Source organism: Astyanax mexicanus, chromosome 21 (genome assembly GCF_023375975.1).
Source record: "Astyanax mexicanus isolate ESR-SI-001 chromosome 21, AstMex3_surface, whole genome shotgun sequence".
In the NCBI taxonomy this organism is placed as follows: Eukaryota; Metazoa; Chordata; class Actinopteri; order Characiformes; family Acestrorhamphidae; genus Astyanax; species Astyanax mexicanus.
In genome coordinates this window covers 35,012,604-35,032,225 of record NC_064428.1, presented here as the reverse complement: position 1 = coordinate 35,032,225, position 19,622 = coordinate 35,012,604, and the positions used below count along the sequence as shown (strand labels likewise).

General features: G+C 38.9%; 2 protein-coding genes across 6 annotated transcripts in view; one reads left to right on the top strand and one right to left on the bottom strand.

Moving 5' to 3' along the window:
- pkd1a (polycystic kidney disease 1a) overlaps positions 1-13,498 on the top strand; it is a 143,151-nt gene extending 129,653 nt beyond the window's left edge. The window contains 6 exon segments of the mRNA XM_049469223.1: positions 39-164; positions 1,596-1,770; positions 2,471-2,758; positions 3,904-4,038; positions 5,941-6,261; positions 7,620-13,498. Of these exon segments, the coding sequence (XP_049325180.1) occupies positions 39-164; positions 1,596-1,770; positions 2,471-2,758; positions 3,904-4,038; positions 5,941-6,261; positions 7,620-8,837 (2,263 nt within the window). The 3' untranslated portion in view covers positions 8,838-13,498.
- A 991-nt stretch (positions 13,499-14,489) lies between these two features.
- Positions 14,490-19,622, bottom strand: part of tsc2 (TSC complex subunit 2) — an 86,722-nt gene continuing 81,589 nt past the window's right edge. For all 5 annotated transcript variants that reach the window (XM_022674511.2, XM_022674510.2, XM_022674509.2 and 2 more), the window contains one exon: positions 14,490-19,527. In XM_022674511.2, the coding sequence (XP_022530232.2) occupies positions 19,366-19,527 (162 nt within the window). In that variant the 3' untranslated portion in view covers positions 14,490-19,365. The remainder of the gene's footprint in view (positions 19,528-19,622) is intronic.

Below are 19,622 nucleotides of genomic sequence, written 5' to 3'. Positions count from 1 at the left end.
TATTATTACTTTGTGTGTGTGTGTGTGTGTGTGTGTAGGGTGTGGCACTGGGGTCAGGCGTCTGTGTACAGTAGTGGTGGATTTGTACAGGAGCTCAGCAGAAGGATGGAAGACTCTAGATCCCTCATACAGCAGCTCCACTCGCACCAGTGGCTGGATCCACTGTGAGTATATACAGTCATCACTGTCATTTATATATATATATATTGTGGCGTGGAAGAGGAAGGAAGACCCGTGAGACTCATGCTGAATGCTCAACAGCTCCTTTATTGAACAGGCTTGCCACTTACTTACAGTCTTTAACAAGACTAGGAGAGCTAAAACCAATAACCACAGAGCTCAAATAGCCCAAAGGCCACCAACCCAGCTGTGTGTCTCCCAGATGGCAGATCCAGAGTGGTGCCCACCCTCTCTGCATAACCCCTCCCAAGGGAGATGCCCCACCCCTGTCATCCTCGCACACAGGAGAACAGAAACATGCCTGCAGGCAGCCACACACACAACCCAGAGCCGCCACAGTACCTGCTCAATATTTAAGGTTATTAAAAAGAGTTTTACTAAAGTTACTTAAAGGAAGAAATTCAGTGCCAAATCAGCATTAGTCTGCCCTCCCACCCCCTCCCTTGCTCACACGGGTTGCCAGATTGAGGACACAGTGGTAGGCAATGACGAGCATTAAGGCCAGCGCTCAAATTTTCAAATGAATTAAATTGTCCATCCTTACTAGAGCTGCAACTTAGGACTATTTCAGTAGTCGACTAATCTGACGATTATTTTTCCGAGTAGTTGATTAGTTGTGATTTATTTTTTGTCATTACTGCATATTTCACCCCCATCCAGCAAAGACAGACTAGAGCAGGGGTTCCCAGCCTTTTGCAACCCAAGGCCCACTTAAATCACTGTAAAATATCCCACAGCCCCCTCTGAATATTTTATTTGCAATTTAAAACCAATTACAGCACAGCCGTCAACTTCATAGTTTTCTGTTTCTGTGCAGATGAACCCTAGTGCTAGGTTCTCACTGCTGTTACTTCTTCATTTGGATTTATGCTGCTTTTCTCGGTTCTCTCAACCTAAAAGATACAGCGACTGCTTCACTTGAAGATGGTCTTTTTAGGGTCTTTTGTTTGTTTTTAACCATTTACTCATATTTAAAACGCATTAGAGCTTTAGATGGCTGACGCATCTAACAACAATTAAATTCTGCGTAAACAATTTTTTTTTATAGTTAACGCTGTCGATTACTTTGACTAATCATTGCAGCCCTAATCCTTACTATGCTAGTGGTTGTGATAAGTTAGCTAGCTATTGTTAGCTAAGCAGTGCTCACTTGTTATCTGTCTTGTGGTACATCTGTTGAACTGACATCCAATATTTACTCACATTTTGCGTAACTTTTGCTCATAATGCTTTTAAGACAGAGGCCGAAGCTTTTCAGGCTGATTAGAACCCCCTGCTGTTGTGCTCTATACCCGGCAGCACAGGGTGTGGAAATGGGACTGGGTGAATGGCACAGTTTAAGTAGCTGAATGCATTTATGAAAATGGGTAGTAAATGTAGTGTAAATGTAACTGTGTGTGTGTGTGTGTGTGCAGGACGAGGGCGCTGTTCGTGGAGTTTTCTCTCTATAACACAAACACAGACCTGCTGGCCGTCTTCACTCTGCTGCTGGAGTTTCCTGTATCTGAGCGCGCTCAGTCCAGCCTGGACCTGAAAACCTGCAGCCTGCACACACTCCACCACGGCCTGGACCTCTCGCTCTTCCTCACGGTAACACACACACACACTCACAGAGAAACACACACACACACACTGATGTCTGTACGTTTTAAGATTTGTGGGATGTAGCTCCCTCTCTGTTGAGAATGTGTAATTGCACCGAGCATGCAGAAGAAGAATCATTTTAAACCGGGCGGGTGTGATGCGGTCTCCTTTTAGAGCAGAAGAATCCGAATCCAGGTTATGTTCAGTCAGAAACAGAAAAAGAGAGAGAGAGAAAGAGAAAGAGAGAGAGAGAGCTCAGTCAGAAACTTCACTCCTTCGTTTCTTTGGTTTTACTATGAGTGAATGGAGGAGCTACTGAGCTCTGAGTTTCCTCTTCTGAAGTCTCCATTGCTCCACCAGCCGCTCGCGTTCAGTAAAACTGAGCCGGATCCTCTTTTAGAGGCTGTACGTGTGACGTAAGTACGTAAAGACACGTGACGTGACCAGAAGAAGAACTCACATGAAAAGAAAAGCAACCAAACACCCCAGTTTTTTTTTATTTTAGAATGAATATATTATTATTAGGATTAGCAGGGATGGTAGTTTCAGCACACTGGTACCATTAAACACAATAATTTATCCATACTCTTCTCCATTTAGAAATGCTTCTGCTTTCAGAAACTGTTTAGAAACTAAATAATACACACTGCCACTTTAATGATATGATAGTAATTAATAATTTTTATTTTTTTTTCTCTCCTCTCAGCTCCTTCTGATGATCTTCATCATTTACTTCTCGGTCAGAGAGGGCGTGGCCGCACACCGGCAGGGGCGGAGCTACTTCCTGCGGGTGTGGAACTTGGCGGGGATGTGCACTCTGCTGCTGGCGGCCGTAGTCTCCGCCCTCCACCTAAGTCGCTCCGCCCTCGCTACCCGTCTGTGGGCCTCGTTCCTGCAGCAGCGCGAGTCCTTCACCGACTTCTTCCCTCTGGCCCAACAGAACCAGGTTCTGTCCCAACTCAACGCCACACTGCTCTTCCTGCTGGTGCTGAAGGTGAGGAACACCACACGCCTCAACCTCCACCTAATATTCACTTTATAATACTGATAAACACTGCATATACAGCAAGAGAGCGCTTCAGTTTCACAATCAGTTTCTCTGATTTTGCTATTTATAGGTTTATGTTTGAGTAAAATGAACATTGTTGTTTTATTCTATAAACTACAGACAACATTTCTCCCAAATTCCAAATAAAAATATTTTAGTCATTTACAGCATTTATTTACAGAAAATGAGAAATGGCTGAAATAACAAAAAAGATGCAGAACTTTCAGACCTCAAATAATGCAAAGAAAACAAGTTCATATTCATAAAGTTTTAAGAGTTCAGAAATCAATACTTGGTGGAATAATCCTGGTGTTTTTCTAATCACAGTTTTAATTTCATGCATCTTGGCATCATGTTCTCCTCCACCAGTCTTACACACTGCTTTTGTATAACTTTATGCTGCTTTACTCCTAGTGCAAAAATTCAAGCAGTTCAGTTTGGTTTGATGGCTTGTGATCATTCATCTTCCTCTTGATTATATTCCAGAGATTTTTAATTTGGTAAAATCAAAGGAACTCATCATTTTTAAGTGCTCTCTTATTTTTTTTTCCAGAGCTGCAGGAATATCTGGTCATTTTTGTTGTATTTAGTATGATTCATTATGGGACTTATTTAATCTAAACTAGTTATTAATCATCTTATTTGTTTAACCAATAGAAATCCAGCCTTATGTTGTAATTTATTTACAAATTTGAGTAGTATTTACTAATTACTCAGTATCTTTCTAATTAATTAGCCTGTGTATTTTACGAATACCCAGTATCTACTAATTTAGTACCTGGAAGCCAACTAGTACTTACCCAGAAAGAACATAATAGAATAAAAAATGTTTTTCAGTTCATACAGATTATTAATTTAAATATCATTGAAAAAAGTTACTTTATTTCAGTAATTCAGAAAATGTGAAACTTGTATATTATATAGATGAGTGATCTATTTTAAGTGTTTATTTCTTTTATTGTTGATGATTATGCCTTACATCACCATAAAAGTAGTTATCAGCAGAGGGAAGCATGAAGTGCTGTAAGATTTTAGACTTGATAGAACACAGTGGATCAACAGCAGCAGATGACATGTCTCTGGTTCTGCAGGCGTCTCATCAGCTGAGGTTTCTGAGGGAGTGGGCGGTGTTTGGACGGACGTTGAGACGCTCGGTGTGGGAGCTGCTCGCCGCTGCTCTCGCTCTGCTGGTGCTGCTGCTGGCCTACTCACACATGGGACACCTGGTGAGCATGTACACACACACTCAGTACACACACTCACACACTTTTTACTAGGCCTGGGTAACCTTTTAAAATGTTCGATACCGATACGATACTTAAAATTCAATACTGATACCCACATGACAACCTTTTTTTCCGTACCTTTTTTTCGATACCTGTATTATAATATCTCAGGATAGAGAAAAAGAAAAAGAGCTACATGTAAAGTATCGAAAACAGGCACCAATTTTGCTACTCAGTAGTACCCAGACATTTTAGATAGATTTCACACACTCTGTACACACACCCTGCTTTAGACTAGTTACCACTAATGTCCAGAAATATGGTTTATATTAAACCATGAACTGAAACCAGACCAGAATCGACTCCGATTGGCCATTAAGGACATTTTCCCACTCTGGCCTCCCAAGATTTCTGGCATTTTTGGTTGTTGTGATGTGTGTTTGTTATGTAGTTGTGATGTTTTGTAGATGTGGTGTTGTGCAGTAGATTAGACTGTGGTCAGGTGTGTGTGTGTGTGTGTGTGTGTGTGTTTTTAGAAATAGGAAGTTTTAGAGCAGAACATTGCAGAGAAGGTTAAAGAGTCTAAAGTCCAGTAAAAACTTCACTTCTGTACAATTCTGTACAAAATTGTCCCAACCTATCACTCCTTCAGTTCCCCTAATTGTCCCGTACCCCCAATTGTCCCAACCTGTCACTCATTTAGTTCCTCCAACTGTCTCATACCCCCAATTGTCCCAAACCCCCAATTATCCCAACCTATCACTGATTTAGTTCCCCCCAACTGTCACATACCCCCAATTGTCCCAACCTATCAATCATTCAGTTCCCCCAACGGACACATACCCCCAATTGTCCCAACCTATCAATCATTCAGTTCCCCCAACCGTCCCATACCCCCAATTGTCCCAACCTATCACTCATTCAGTTCCCCCAACTGTCACATACCCCCAATTGTCCCAACCTATCAATCATTTAGTTCCCCCAACCGTCCCATACCCCCAATTGTCCCAACCTATCAATCATTCAGTTCCCCCAACCGTCCCATACACCCAAATCATCCCACATCCCAAACCCCTAATTGTCCCAACCTATCAATCATTTAATTATTTTATTCATCCCATTCCTTCCTCCCAATTGTCCTAACTTATCATTCAGTTCCCCCTAAACACCACATTCCCTCCCTCCAGTTGTCCTATCCTAAATCATCCCTTTTCCCAGTTGTCCCAACCCCTGATTATCTGATTCCTCCATTCATTACATTCGTCAATTGTCCTAACCCCTTATCATCAATCCTCACAGTCCCATTTATCAATCCCAACAATCACCCCATTATCCTCAATCAAATCCTCACAACAATGTTCCAGAATCTATTAGATCTGCACTGTAGAGACAGTAGAGACATTAATGTCTTTGTTTTTTAAAGAAGCAAGGAATGAACAGGTGTCCCAACACTTGTAGTGTCCTTATAGTGTATTAGAAGGGCATGGGAGTTTTCATTAAGGGGTTAAACAGTGTAATATGAGCAATTAGTGCTAACAGGTTCTCGACGCTCACGTTAAACAGGAAGATAATGCAGCCTTTTGTGTCTTTTATGCTTTTAAAGTGCAGAGGGATGAGGCAGGTAATTATGAGTACAAAGTGAAATGGTATAGAAAAGGTCCTTTAAAAACCCTCGTCCTCGTTTTCAGTCTCTCTGACTCATTGAATAAAAATACCTAAAGTATGTGAATTCTAAGCGTTGCATCATCTCTAAGTGAACAGGTCTAACGAAGCGCTCAAGGCCATGCAATTATGTCTTTTGCTCTCGTTTTCTGTGTTTTTTATATATTTTATCTCTGTTTCTGGATCTAATTACAACCCCTAATTAAGTCCTTGGTTTTCCCGCCCTCTCTCTTCCTTTAGCTCTTTCACTCCGTGTTAGAAGGCTACGCCACAGTCAGCTCCGCCTGCCTGTATTTGCTGGGCTCTGGAAGCCGTGGTCTGTTCTCTTGGCGTCTGGACGGAGGCTCCTCCTCCTGCTCGGGTTCCTGTTTCGTGTTCCACGTCAGCTTCGCGGTGCTGCGCCTCGTCCTGCTGTGGCTGGCGACCTCTGCGCTGCTGAGGAACTATCACCGCGTGAGGGCAGAGCTGTACCGGCCGGCCGTGGACCTGCAGGACTACGAGATGGTGGAGCTCTTCCTGCGGCGCCTCAAGATGTGGATGGGTCTCAGCCGAACTAAAGAGGTGGGCACCATTTGGTACAATTGTTTTATTCATGCGTCAAACCTTACTGTCTTTAATACACGCCTAAGACTCTGTAGACGAGGTGTGGAAAGAGGCGGCAAAGGATGGTTGATGTTTCCTGTGGTTGGTGGTTTTCTATTATCCTGCACTCAGCTCGCCTCAATTACTTGGCTCAGCTCAATTCGATTCTGCTAAACTCACTTTAAATCCCTCCTCGCTTTCTTAATTATCTCTTTTGAAGTCCCCCAATTGTTTTACTCTAGCAATCATTTAGTTCCCCAATTGTCCCAACCCTTAGTTATCAGATTCCTCCCCCAACCGTCTAATTCCCACCCCCAAACTTATCATCCTATAAATCATTCAGTATCTCTAATCATCCTATTCCTCAATTATCCCAAACCCCAGTTATGAGATTCATCCCTAGTCATCTCATTCCCACCCCCAAATCGTCTCATTCCCCCAATTGCACCACCCTATCAATGCTTCAGTTTCCCAAATCGTCTCATTCCTCGCCGATTCCTGCCCTATTGTCCTGTTCCATCCCTTCAATAGTTATCTTAAATTGTCCCATTCACCAATTGTCCCAACCCCTTATCGTCCCATATATCCATACATTAGTCCTAACACCCCCCATCATCCCATTAACCCAATCGTTCCATTGGGCTGGAGTTCATCTAAAGAAAGAAATTAAAACTACTCTCACATTTTTGTTCAAATAAACTGTATGAAATATCCCCAATCATTAACATTAAATGCAATATGGACTTCCTTAACAGACAAGATTAGACAATCATGACCAGGTGCCAAATATGACATACTGCTCTTACACACCGTCACCTAATGTTTGGCGAACAGACTCCAGCCTGCCAATTCTGTGACACTCCTTCAACTAACCCTAACTATTAAACACATCTTAGTCGACTGTCCTGCACTTTTAACCACCAGAAATAACATTTATAGGGTTACAAATATGAAAGAACTGTTTGAAAAGATTCCACAGACGAAAATACTTAATTTTCTGAAAGTCCTTCATGTGAAGACTGTGATGCTCAAGTAATGAACATTGTTGATGCCATAAAATACCCAACATGTTATGATCTGGCACAAAACACAAACAAACTCGCATTTTTGTTAGATGGGAAGCAATTATATGGCTTCCTAAGCAGGTAAAGATTCTCATCAAGGTACCATTATTGCTGTTCAATAGGTTTCAAAGCTTAGTTTAGGCTGTTTTTATTATTAAGGTCATGCGACAAGATTCATGCTTGCTAGTCAAAAGCTGTAACCACTAACGTTCCTGCTTAGACTTTCTTGTCTTTAAATCTATGAACCATTCTTTACTTCTTTACCTTTCACAGTTCCGTCACAAGGTACGCTTTGAGGGTATGGAACTTCCGCCATCCCGATCTTCATCCACCAGTGACTGCAAGTCCCTTTGCCTGCCTCCTCTTGACGCCCCTGAAGCTCCCCCGTCCCCCGACAGCGTGGATTGCGGCTCCGAGGCTTCTTGGCGACCAATGTCCAGCAGCCCCTGCAGTCTGGTTGAGGCTCCTGGGCTCGGGATGGGCCTCAGCTTAGGTCTAGGGATGTTGGTAGGGGGACAAACCTGGAGAGAACGGGCAGAAACCGAAGCAACCCTACGAAGGGTCCTGCCAGCCTTTGATGCCTTGCTGCTGCAACTGGACAGGGTTACCCAAGCCACGGAGGAACTGTACCACACCGAGTGCAGGCTTGAGAAGGTCCAGAGGAAAAGCCGGGGGCGTAGTCGCGGAAGTGTTGACTCTGCAGGACAGAGGAAACATAGCAGAGGACACAGCAAGGGTTCCCAGACCAGAGCGCACAAGCACTCGCATACAACGAGCAAAAGTTCTAATAAAGCTGAGAGAAGCCTTGGCGCCGCTGAGAAGGTTAAGGTTCATCGCAAAAGTGACAAAAGTTCTCACAAAAGTGAAAAGGTTCCAAGCAAGAGAGATACTTTGCCTCCAGATCCTCAACAGGACTTGTCGCCAAAGGGTACAAGTCCGCAAAGGACTGATTTTGGTCCTCATAAAGCACAAGCTAGTCCTGACAAAACGGAGGTACATGCCAGTAAGACTGAAAATAATCCTCCCAAGGACAATAAAGAGGATTCAAGTCCGGTAAAGGTACAAGAAAGTGAACTGAAGCAGGCAGAAGCAAGTGCAGGCGCAGTAGATGTTCCCCACAAGACTGCCAAAGGTCTTACTAAAGCTCCTGCCAAAGGTCCTACCAAAGGTCCTAATAAGGCAGTCTCAAAAATCCTAAAAGATGCAGAGGTCGCTGGCTGTGCCAGCAAGCCGATGCCCCCTCCAACTCCAATACCCAATCCAAACACTGCCCCTTCCAGTGCTTCCGGCTCAGCTATCGCCACCCCAGTCCCAATCCCTCGAGCCCTCGAATGGTTCCCACCAAGCGAGGAGCTTCCCTCCAGCCTCTTCCATCATCCGGCGCACACCACCACTATGCCTACACGCAAACGCAAGCACAAACCCCCACCCCTGAAAAACAAGGTCCACCCCAATACAGACCGGCCGATCTCAGGACACCCCAAACCTTGAGGAAAGCAAGGATTCCATTTGCTGGTACATTGGAAAGAAAGGATTACGTACGATTGTAAGGAAGTCAGGTACAGAGACGATAAAAGGTTGGCGAGCACTGGTGGACTCGTAGAGTCGAAGGTTTGTGCATTCTTTGGTTTTTGAAAGGTTGCTGAGAGGGCGTCAGTGACAGCAGGTTTTGTCGCCAGGCCCTCCAGACTAGTCGATTTCCTTTCCCGCAATCTTACCATCAAAAAAGAAAGCCAGCAAACCACCGAACCACAGATGCCTTTTTGTCTCAGCCAATCAAGTTCTCAGAGTAGCGGCTTGCGATTCTGGGAAGTTAGCTTACGTTACACAGGTAGCAATAAGGTGCTGGTCGCCTTGTTCGATTCTACACTCAACAAATTCAGCAAGCCTTAAGTCCCTCCTTGCCTTAAACTCCCTTTACCTTCAAATGACCTCAGTCCAGCCTCACGACCCTGGAGGTCCGACGGGGCAAAACCGACAAGAGCACGTCTCGTGCCGTCAAAGCAATGAAACGAACTCAGAGAAGTGGCAGGAAGTGACATCGCAAGACATGGCGATGCCGTACAGTATTCTGAGTTGAGTTGTCGATTTGAGTTTGAGTTATTGAGTTTTTGATGCTTTATATGGTGTATTGATTTGATCGATTGATTGATTGATATGTGATGTTTTTCAATGTATCAAAAAAAGGAAGGAAGCTACACAAGGTTATGGGCGTACGTTTGTGCTTACGGCCCATTGGTGCGGTCTATTAAGAAGCTGAAAACACACACACACACAAACATACATACATAGACTAACATATCAGCCTTAAGCACATAGATCTACGCTTGCAGGTACTTATGCATAAAGTTTCCTATGCATGCTTTTTATAGGTAAAGTACAGGTAAACTATAATTCACACACAAACAACACATGCACATACACATGCAAATGGCATGAAATCAGTATTTCTACACATGAATACTATCAGGGTGCTAAATATAGTATAGGGCTTAAGAAAAACGACTATTCAAAAATGTTCCTTTAAAATTCTTTGTAGAATTTTGTCGCAAAAAAACGACAAAAATCACGTTCAACCCAAAAAGTAGAAATATTTGAGTTGCTCTGGAATGGTTTTGATTTTCTGGTTAAAAATGCTGCATAACTGAGCTGGACTCTGCTGTTGTAGCGAATCTAAACTAGACAGGTTTAGGCAAGGCAGGTTTTAAACTACTAATTATGCGTATCTAGGCTTGTAAAAAGTAAAATTAAGAGATTAAAACCAGGAATGCGAAATAAACCACCTTCTAAATTCTTATTGGGTTGAACAGGATTTTGACCTTTACATTCTGCAAAGTTTGCCCAAAGAAACAGCTTTGAAAGAACGTATCGTCACTGTTGCACAAAAAAAAAAACCTTATATCTCCAATTTTAAGTTTTTCTCCTTTTGACGTAGAGTTACAAGAATCGGCTGGTCTTTTAACATTGTGTCAGAATTTTAATATGAACGGACAAATAGAAATGCTTTTTAAAAAATGCTCTAAAATCATGAGTTCGGATCCAAGATCATGCTGTTTCAGCATCAGCAGCTGGACTCAGAGAGAGAACAACTGGCCATGTGCTCTAGACTTGGAAAAGAGGGTGGAGTCCGACTTCATAAGGGCTTTTTTTTTGGAGATGAAAGGTTTGTGCACTTCAGTGATATTTGTGGGCGGAGCATGATAGCTAATAGGTTTCTAAATTGGTTTCTATTGGTCCTCTGTTGAAAGTCTATTCCAGTGTAGTAGAGATGTAGAACGTGTCGGAGAGAGAAATCTGAGGAAGGGAAGGTTAAATGCGAGATAAAGTTTACGTAAAGTTGGGAAAGAAAGAAAAAAAAAGGGAGAAAAGATGAAAGGATGACGGCAAAAGAAGGATAAGGAAAATTAAGTAAAGTAATGGATGAGCAAAGGATGAATAAGTTGGAAGGACTACAGGACCATATTCCTTTACGATCAGGAACGTTAACAGAAGTCGTTATAAAAGCGGTTATAATGCATTATTAATTGTAATAACTGTAACGTTACGTTATATTTTTTATCTTTTGGTTTATTGTGGCTTTAAAATGTGTTGGAATTCTATTTAAAGAAGCACTTTGTATTGAAGATGTATGTAAGAGAGATCGCTTAGAAGAGAGTGAATGTTTTATTGTTACTTTTTTTTCGTAAATAAGTTCGTAAATAAGCTCGGTACCGAAGTCAGTACGAAAACGTTCGCTTCCAGATCATTACTCTGTATAGGTTCTGCCAAAGCTTGCTACTCATTTAAGCATGGAGGGATTTTTATTTGAATTAAAGCAGTGTTTTTTTTTATAACTCGCACTTTATTTCAGTGTTAAGCTTTTTTTACGCTACGCCATATTTAAGAACCCGTCTGTAACCATGATTGTTTTTCCCGCCCCTTTTAAGGAAAAAAAAAATACTAGAACGTCTAAATCTCGAGTATTTTTGAGTATTTCACAGTATTTTACTTCAGGAAACGAAGATCGAATTAGTTTGCGTTTGTTGTTTGAATTTGTTAAAAGTTAAAAGTGAAGATGTTTCCTGATTAATACTAATAATAATATTAATAATAATAAATAACCCATAAAAATGATTACGTTGTTTACCATGCTGATGCTCAGGGACTCTAAAGAACCCAAACCAGGACGATATATATTTTTGTTAAAGTATGTTTTTATGATCTTGTTTGTCTCCTATTGGAGGTGTGAAGGTCTCGCAATGCAAACTGAAGTACAGGAGTGTTTAGAAACGTTTTAACCGCTATATTACTCTTATGGAAAAGGAAATATATGCAGATATGTATTTTTATACATTTGAAATGCATTTTAAATACAGTGAGTTCTTAGAAAATACATTTGACACTCTGAAATATATTTCTTAATATTGCCTTTATAGCAAATGTATTATACAAACTATTTATATATTTGAATTGACAGACATATATATTTTTTAAACATATATTTGACAAATATGGAATTGGCTAATCAATATATCTAAACACAGACTTTTATCCGTTTTCATACATTGCACAAATATACAGCTCTGGAAAAAAAAAATAAGAGAGCATTTAAAAATGATGAGTTTCTTTGATTTTACTAATTTGAAAACCTCTGGAATATAATCAAGAGGAAGATGGATGATCACAAACCATCAAACCACCAAACTGAACTGCTTGAATTTTTGCACCAGGAGTGATTAGCATAAAGTTATCCAAAAGCAGTGTGTAAGACTGGTGGAGGATTTTTTTTTTTTTTTTTTTTTTTTTGGAATTTTGGAGAAATGTTAGCTGTAACTCTCTTATTTTTCCAGAGCTGTATTTGTTATAAAAAAAAACCAAACTTTTTGGAAATACAGTATATATATATATATATATATATATATATATATATATATATATATGCGCAAAATGTATTTTTAAATAAATGTTGGCAATATAGGAAAATGGCAAAACAAAGAATAATATATATTAGTGATAATATAATAATATATTTAGGAAAACATTTTAGTGTGTGAAATGTATTTTGGAATGAATTACTATAATAGCCTGTATTGAAAATGTATAAAAATATACATGTATGTACATATATGTTTTTCATGTGTTGGAAAAATATATATATAACCCAAAGCAGAATCAAGAACAAAGTAGAGCAGTGAAGTTCAGACCTTCCTCAGTTATTATTGGCGGTTGCTAGTTTCTCCAGTTTCGAGTCTTTATGCTCTTTTTGTGTTTCTGGTTTTGTAAATATCGCTGTGCTTTTATGTAAATAATGCTTAAAACGCATTTCCTCATCTTTACGTCTGCTCACAGTAATCTGCACTGACCACACTAACCTTCACTTTCACCTAAAAGTTACTGTACATTTTATTCTGCATCTTAAAAACATCAGAATTTAGCTAAAAACGACTGTAGAAAGCATGGACCAGGTAGCGTTCCTCGGAATGAAGCAACCACAGGTCTAGCGCCTCTGCTGGCTGGTTGCAGTATAACATGTAGCTCCGCCTATGCTCATATCTCTCACGGACAAAAAAAAAGCCCAACACTTTTTTTTCTCGTATATAATATCGTAAGAAGGCGGGGCTACACTTAAAAATAAAGTGATAGACTGCCATCATTGAGTTCAAAGCTGTCAGAGACACATGGTCTGGGAGGAAATGGAACCACAGCCATGTTCACGTCCATGTTTTCTACGGTCTACAGTCATTGGTCTCAACAAAAGATCACAAATGAAGTCTGCTGGCTTGTGCTTTTTATGTCATCATGCTAACGCTAATGCTAATGCGGTTCCAAAGAAAGTCGTTAAGTTTGTGTCAAAAATTAAAGCATAAAATGTATGTATGTATGTGTTGTAGTATTCGTACTACTAGTTCACTCAAGTGCCAAAGCCAGTCTGCATGCTTCATGCTTCAATGTATTTTAGGGTTTTTTTTTTTGTGTTTTTTATTTTATTTTATTTTTAAGTGTTTAACGTTAAAAGTTGTCGACTGCAGCGATTGTGTGTACGTTGGTTTTGTGCTGTGTTTTATCGTGCCGCTGTAAAAAAATAAAAACATTTTATGTCTGTAGCACTTCAGCTAAAACGCTTTTGCACTCGACAAAGTCAAATAAAGAGTTTGACAGCTAAACTCAGCGGATTCCTTCGACTCTTTGCCTCTTTTTTTAATGTTTTAATCATTATTAAATATATTTTTCTGTGATAATTTCTTTATAACACTAATAGAAAATGTTAAATTCAGTAAAACATTGCGTTTGTCTTTTAACAAATGTTAAATGATTTAATATTTCAGTGGTTGGATCTTGGAATCAGTCAATTCCAGCACAAATAGATCAATTATATTATATTTATTTATATATGCAGACCTTACATTTAAGCTACCTACCACCACCATGTTTATAGCGAAAGAAATTAGTTTTAATTTGTGACTATTGAGTACTTTGTTTTTAAAAAATAAAATATCTTGCATAAATTAGGTATTATAACAGAAAGGTCTAAAGCGCTACCACTATGAGCGGGATATCGCCCGTTCGAATCCCGGTCATGCAGCTTGCCATCCCATCAGCTGCCGGAGCCCTGAGAGAGCACAATAGGCTTTGCTCTCTCTGGGTGGCTACAGTAGAGTAGATGGCGCTCTCTCTTTCCCCTCATCACTTCTAGGGTGATGTGGATCAGCACAAGGCTGCATCTGTGAGCTGATGTATCAGAACAGAACCGAGTCGCTGCGCTTACCTCCAAAAAGAGGCGGAGTCTGACTTCACATGTGTCAGAGGAGGCGTGTGCTAGTCTTCACCCTCCTGATGTTGGGGCATCACTAGTGATGGGGTGAGTCCTAATGAGAGGGTTGGGTAGTTGGCTGTGTAAATTGGGGAGAAAATGGGATAAAAATGAGAAATTAATTTTTTTTTAATAAATTAAAAAAAGGGAGAAAACACAGAACTCTGTTTTCTACACCTTCAAATAAAGACTCTTGGAAACTGCTACAGGAGGACGTCTGGCTGACCCACATGGAAACAGCAGCTTTAGCCTTTAGCTCAGATTAACACGATTGGAGGTCTGAAAAGTGAAGTTCAGTAATAAACACCATAATATAATAAATATATAAATGTAAAATATGATCAAACAGTATATTTCTCGCTGTTGAAATATTTTATTCATCACCAACAAGCAAAAACAGCATCTCGTCTTACAAAGGATTTAGTGTTTATTCGCTCCGGCTCCACTTCAGTTCATCTTTCAAACAGTAAATCAATAATTACACACAAAAAAATTAAATAAAAATCACTCACTCACACTGGTTTCTGATGGATGACCAAATAATATAATAAATATCTGCATTATAGATCATTAATGCTGAGTTTCAGAGAGCAGAGCTCAGATTTAGCTCCCTGTGAAAAAGCTGATCCTAAAATAAGCCTAATTTACCTCAGTTACGCTCAGAATCGCAACCCTGGATCAGATCTAAATCAGATCTAATCTGCTCTCGCTGTGTTAAAACAAACAAACAAAAAAAAAATCATAAATCTGATTACTGAGCTAAAATCCAGCTTTCTTGATCACTTTGATCTAATATTTTTAGACATGACTCCAAACTATACAAAAAAAAAAACATAATTAATCTGATTATTGAGCAAAGATCTAACTTTCTTCTAACAATCCGATCTCATCAGATTTTATAACCCGATTTCTAGACCTGAGACTGATTTGCAAATAATCTGGACTCAATCTAAGAAATCATGTATCTGATTACTGCGCTCAAATCCCCCTCCCTTTATCAGATTACATAATCAATTTTTTTTAGACCTGACTCTGCTCTACAAAAAAATGAGGAATCTGATTATTCAGCTAAAATCTAGCTCGCTCTTTTGGATTTCATAATCAGATGTTTAAACCTTACTCCAATCTAAGAAAACAGTAATCTGATTATTCAGCTAAATTCCAGCTTTCTTCAGCAGATTTCATAATCAGATTTGTAGACCTGACTCAGATCTAAAAAAAAAATCCAATCTAATAAATCATGTATCTGATTACTGAGCTAAAAACCACCTCCCTTTATCAGATTTTTAGACCCCGAGTCTGATCTACAAAAAATGATGCATCTGATTACTGAGCTAAAATCCAGTTTCTGGATGTCAAAGTTCGTAATCAGATTTTTAGACCAGAGTCAAATCTAACAAAAAAGAGGAATTTAACAATGAGCTAAAACCTAGCTCTCATCAGACTGCAATCAGATTTTTTAAACCTCAGTTTTTAAACCTAACTCCAATCTTAATAGTGTATAATCAGATTTTTAGGCCTTACTCTGATATACAAAAGAGGAATCTAATTACTGAGCTAAAGTCCAGTTTTAGATATTGGATCTAAGTCAAATCTCAAAACAAAAATGGGGAATTTAATTAATTGGCTAAAACCAAGCTTTTTTTAGTTTTAAGTTTTCAAAATCTAGCTTTATCTTTATTAAACTCCACAATCAGATTTTTAAACCCAACTCCAATCTTATCAGATTTTATAATCAGATTTCTAGACCCGACTCTGATTTACCAAAAAATAGGAATCTGATTAAAGAGCTAAAATCCAACTTTCTTTATCAGATTTGTACACCTGACTGATCTACAAAAAATGAGGAATCTGATTACTGAGCTCAAATCATGTTTTTGAATTCAGATTTCTTAATCTAATTGATTTTTAGACCTGACTCAAATCTAAAACCTAGCTCTCTTCATCAGACTCAATAATCCGATTTGTTTTAAGTTTTTAAGACCTAATTTTGATTTGCAAAAAATGATGAATCTGATTACTGAGTTAGTCCAGTTTTAGATATCAGATATCTTAATCAGATTGATTTTTAGTCCTGACTAAAACCTTTATCAGACTCCATAATCCAAATTTTTAAGCACAACTCCAATCTTATCAGATTTTATAATCAGATATTTAGACCAGACTCTGATCTACAAAAAAGGAGGAATCTGATCACAGAGCTAGTTTTTGGATATCAGATTTCTTAATCTGGTTGATTTTTAGACCTGACTCAAATCTAGCTCTCTTCATCAGACCCATAATCTATTTTGTTTTAAGTTTTTAAACCTGAATCCAATCTTACGAGATTTTATAATCAGATGTCTAGACCTAACTTTGATTTGCAAAAAATGAGGAATCTGATTACTGAGCTCAAATCCTGTTTTTGATTTCAGATTTCTTAATCAGATCTAAGAAATCAGGGAATCGTTTATTGAGCTAAAATCCAGCTCTTGTTAAACGTCTCAAGATTTTCTTCTAAGAAATCAGATTATACTTTTTACATGAGTTTTTACTTGAGTAATCAGAAAACTGCAGAATCTGATAATAATCGGATTATGAAGCGCATGTGAACGCACTGATGGTATATATCTGATAGTGAACTATCTGTTGTGAGCAGCTCGTGAACTGAAGCTGATTGTAAAGCGTGTTAATTTATTTAATATGGTTCAGTCTGAACATTAATAACCTTCGTTATATTATATATATATATATATAAATATATCATTCACTCGTTGGCACGGTTACAGAGTATCACACATACACACTTCCTCCTCTTTCTGATGTCAAATTTACCACAAACTCTCTTAACGTATTCACCAATCAGCCATAACATTAGTACCACTCTGAAAGATGAGGTGAAAAACATTTAATATTATCTTTATCTATAGTGTCGTCTGTTAATATTAGGCAGCAAGTGAACAGTCAGCTGTGGGAGATGATCTGCTGTGCTTTCACACCTAACCTGTTACCACAAAAAATGTCAGAAAAAAAAAAAAGGTGTAACAATACAATTATTGTATATTCTGTATTTCGGTTAGTTTTTGTTAGTTACTGCAGTTCTTTTCATCTTTAGCATATTTTACACCTAAAAACTAAACTAAAAAACTTTGACCAAATGAAGTTACACTTTTATATAAACAGCCAATCAGGCAGAGTGTACAACCGTCCACCTGTTGGACTGCATCTAGTCCCCAGCACCCAGATGCGATTAATGTGTGTTTGTTACATTATATTCTGTATTTTAGTAATTTGAAAAGTTTTGATTAGTTTCCCACAGCAGTTCCTGTCATCATCATCATCATCATCATCATCATTTATGTGGGCGGAGTCTCCCTCTGCTTCACACTGATTGGTTTGTAGAATACTGCCCTTTCGGCAAGTTTCTTTTCCAAGTGCTGTGCAGAATTCTGCTCCCTGCCAAAATCTGACTTAATCCTTCGAGTGCATAACAAATTCCGTTTATAAATAAGGATTAATCTACAGTTACAGTAGATACAGACTCACCAGAATCACCTCTTCTTTTTCTTCTTCTATTGTTTAATGGGCGATGACAGCCTTTGTTATGAACGTCTGAAACATCTACAAAAAGTGTTTCACACTGAAGACGAACCCTACCATGGTTTACACCTAACAACTAAACTAAATAGTCCCAACTTTGAACAAATGAAGTTACACTTATACAGCTTTGGAAAAAAAATAAGAGAGCATTTAAAAACTATGAGTTTCTTTGATTTTACTAAACTGAAAACTTTCTGAATATAATCAAGAGGAAGATGGATGCGGCATAAAGTTATCCAAAAGTAGTGTGCAAGACTGGTGGAGGAGAACACGATGCTAAGATACATGAAAACTGCAATTAAAAACAGGGTTATTCCACCAAATATTCCAACTTTATGAATATGAACTTATCTTTGCATTATTTGAGGTCTGAAAGCTCTGCATCTTTTTTGTTATTTCAGACATTTCTCATTTTCTGTAAATAAATGCTCTAAATGAGTAAAATATTTTTATTTGGAATTTGGGAGAAATGTTGTCTGTAGTTTATAGAATAAAACAACTATTTTCATTTTACTCAAACATAAACCTATAAATAGCAAAATCAGAGAAACTGATTCAGCTGTATTTAGCGCCTTTCTAAACACTGAAAAGCAGCAGCCAATCACTGCATACTCTCAACCGGAAACAACTGACAACTGACCACTAACCCACCTTTCCACCCGGTGTAAAAGCTCACCCTTAATCTAGATCAATGGAAACACTTTTTTTAATATGGTTCCGACTTTTTTTTTTATATATTAACCAGTTACAGAAAGCTAATGCAGGCTATTATCACCCATCAAACAACACAAAAGAGAGAATTCCAAGAGGAGAAACATCTGGAAACACCAAAATCTGTCCATCGCCCTTCTTTAAATCCATCAGTGTGAAGAATACTGAAACTCCACCCATGTAGGTGAAGAGGACAGGGTGTAGTAAGTGAATAAACTGCAGTGTAGAACCAAAACTAACTGGACTAAATGTGTAAAAATGTTATTTTTGGTATGTTAGGCTCTAAGCTGTAACGTTATTCTAGATACCAAAGAACATCTTCAGACGTCCTGTGGAGTCCGTGCCTCACCTGGTTAAATATATTGTCCTGAAACAAGTAGAAAAATAACCAATATCAGAATTTAAGCAGGTGGTACTAATGTTATGGCTGATCGGAGGAGACACTGTAAAGGTGCTGCAGAAAAAATAAAACAACTTTTAAAGTTAACAACATCCTTTTGGCAAGCAACGATGAAGCTAAAAGAGAAAAAGAGACAGAAAAATAGAGAGAAAGAAAGAAAAAGCACCAGCGTGTAGAAGAAGAAGAAGAAGAGTGAACTGTGAGTGTGTGCTGTGTCTGTTTACTTCAGATTTAGTGCTACAGGAGACGAGTGGAAGTGATACGGTGTGATGTCACTTACACGTACATTTCTGCACTTTTAGGGGAGTTAAAAATAAAATCTCACTTTTATTTTGAAAGATTCTGAAAGTCCGAAATTGACCGAAACATTCAGACTCAGCCTGTCTGAACTGATCGCTCCTCAGGAGAGGCGTAAAATTCATGAATAATCATTTTTAAAATAATTATAATAATTATATTAATTATTAGAAATTCAGATTTGGCTTATCCTGCCATCATGATGGAGGGATGATGAAAAAAAGGAGGAGATTTAGGAGACTTTAAACGAAATCAGTGAAATCGTCAACAGTGGAAACCAGGCGCTTCCTCTGACCGGAATCCTGACTGGAGGCGGAGCCTGAGGGCTGGTGGGCGGGTTTGGAGGCGTGGCTCTGGGTGAGGGAGATTCCTGGGGTGGGGCGAGACTGGATCTCCTCCTGAGCCTGAAAAAAGAGAGAAAGAGACGCAGTAATTCAGTTAAAAATGTTCAACTCATATATTATATAGATGTATTAAACACAGAGTGATCTATTTTAAG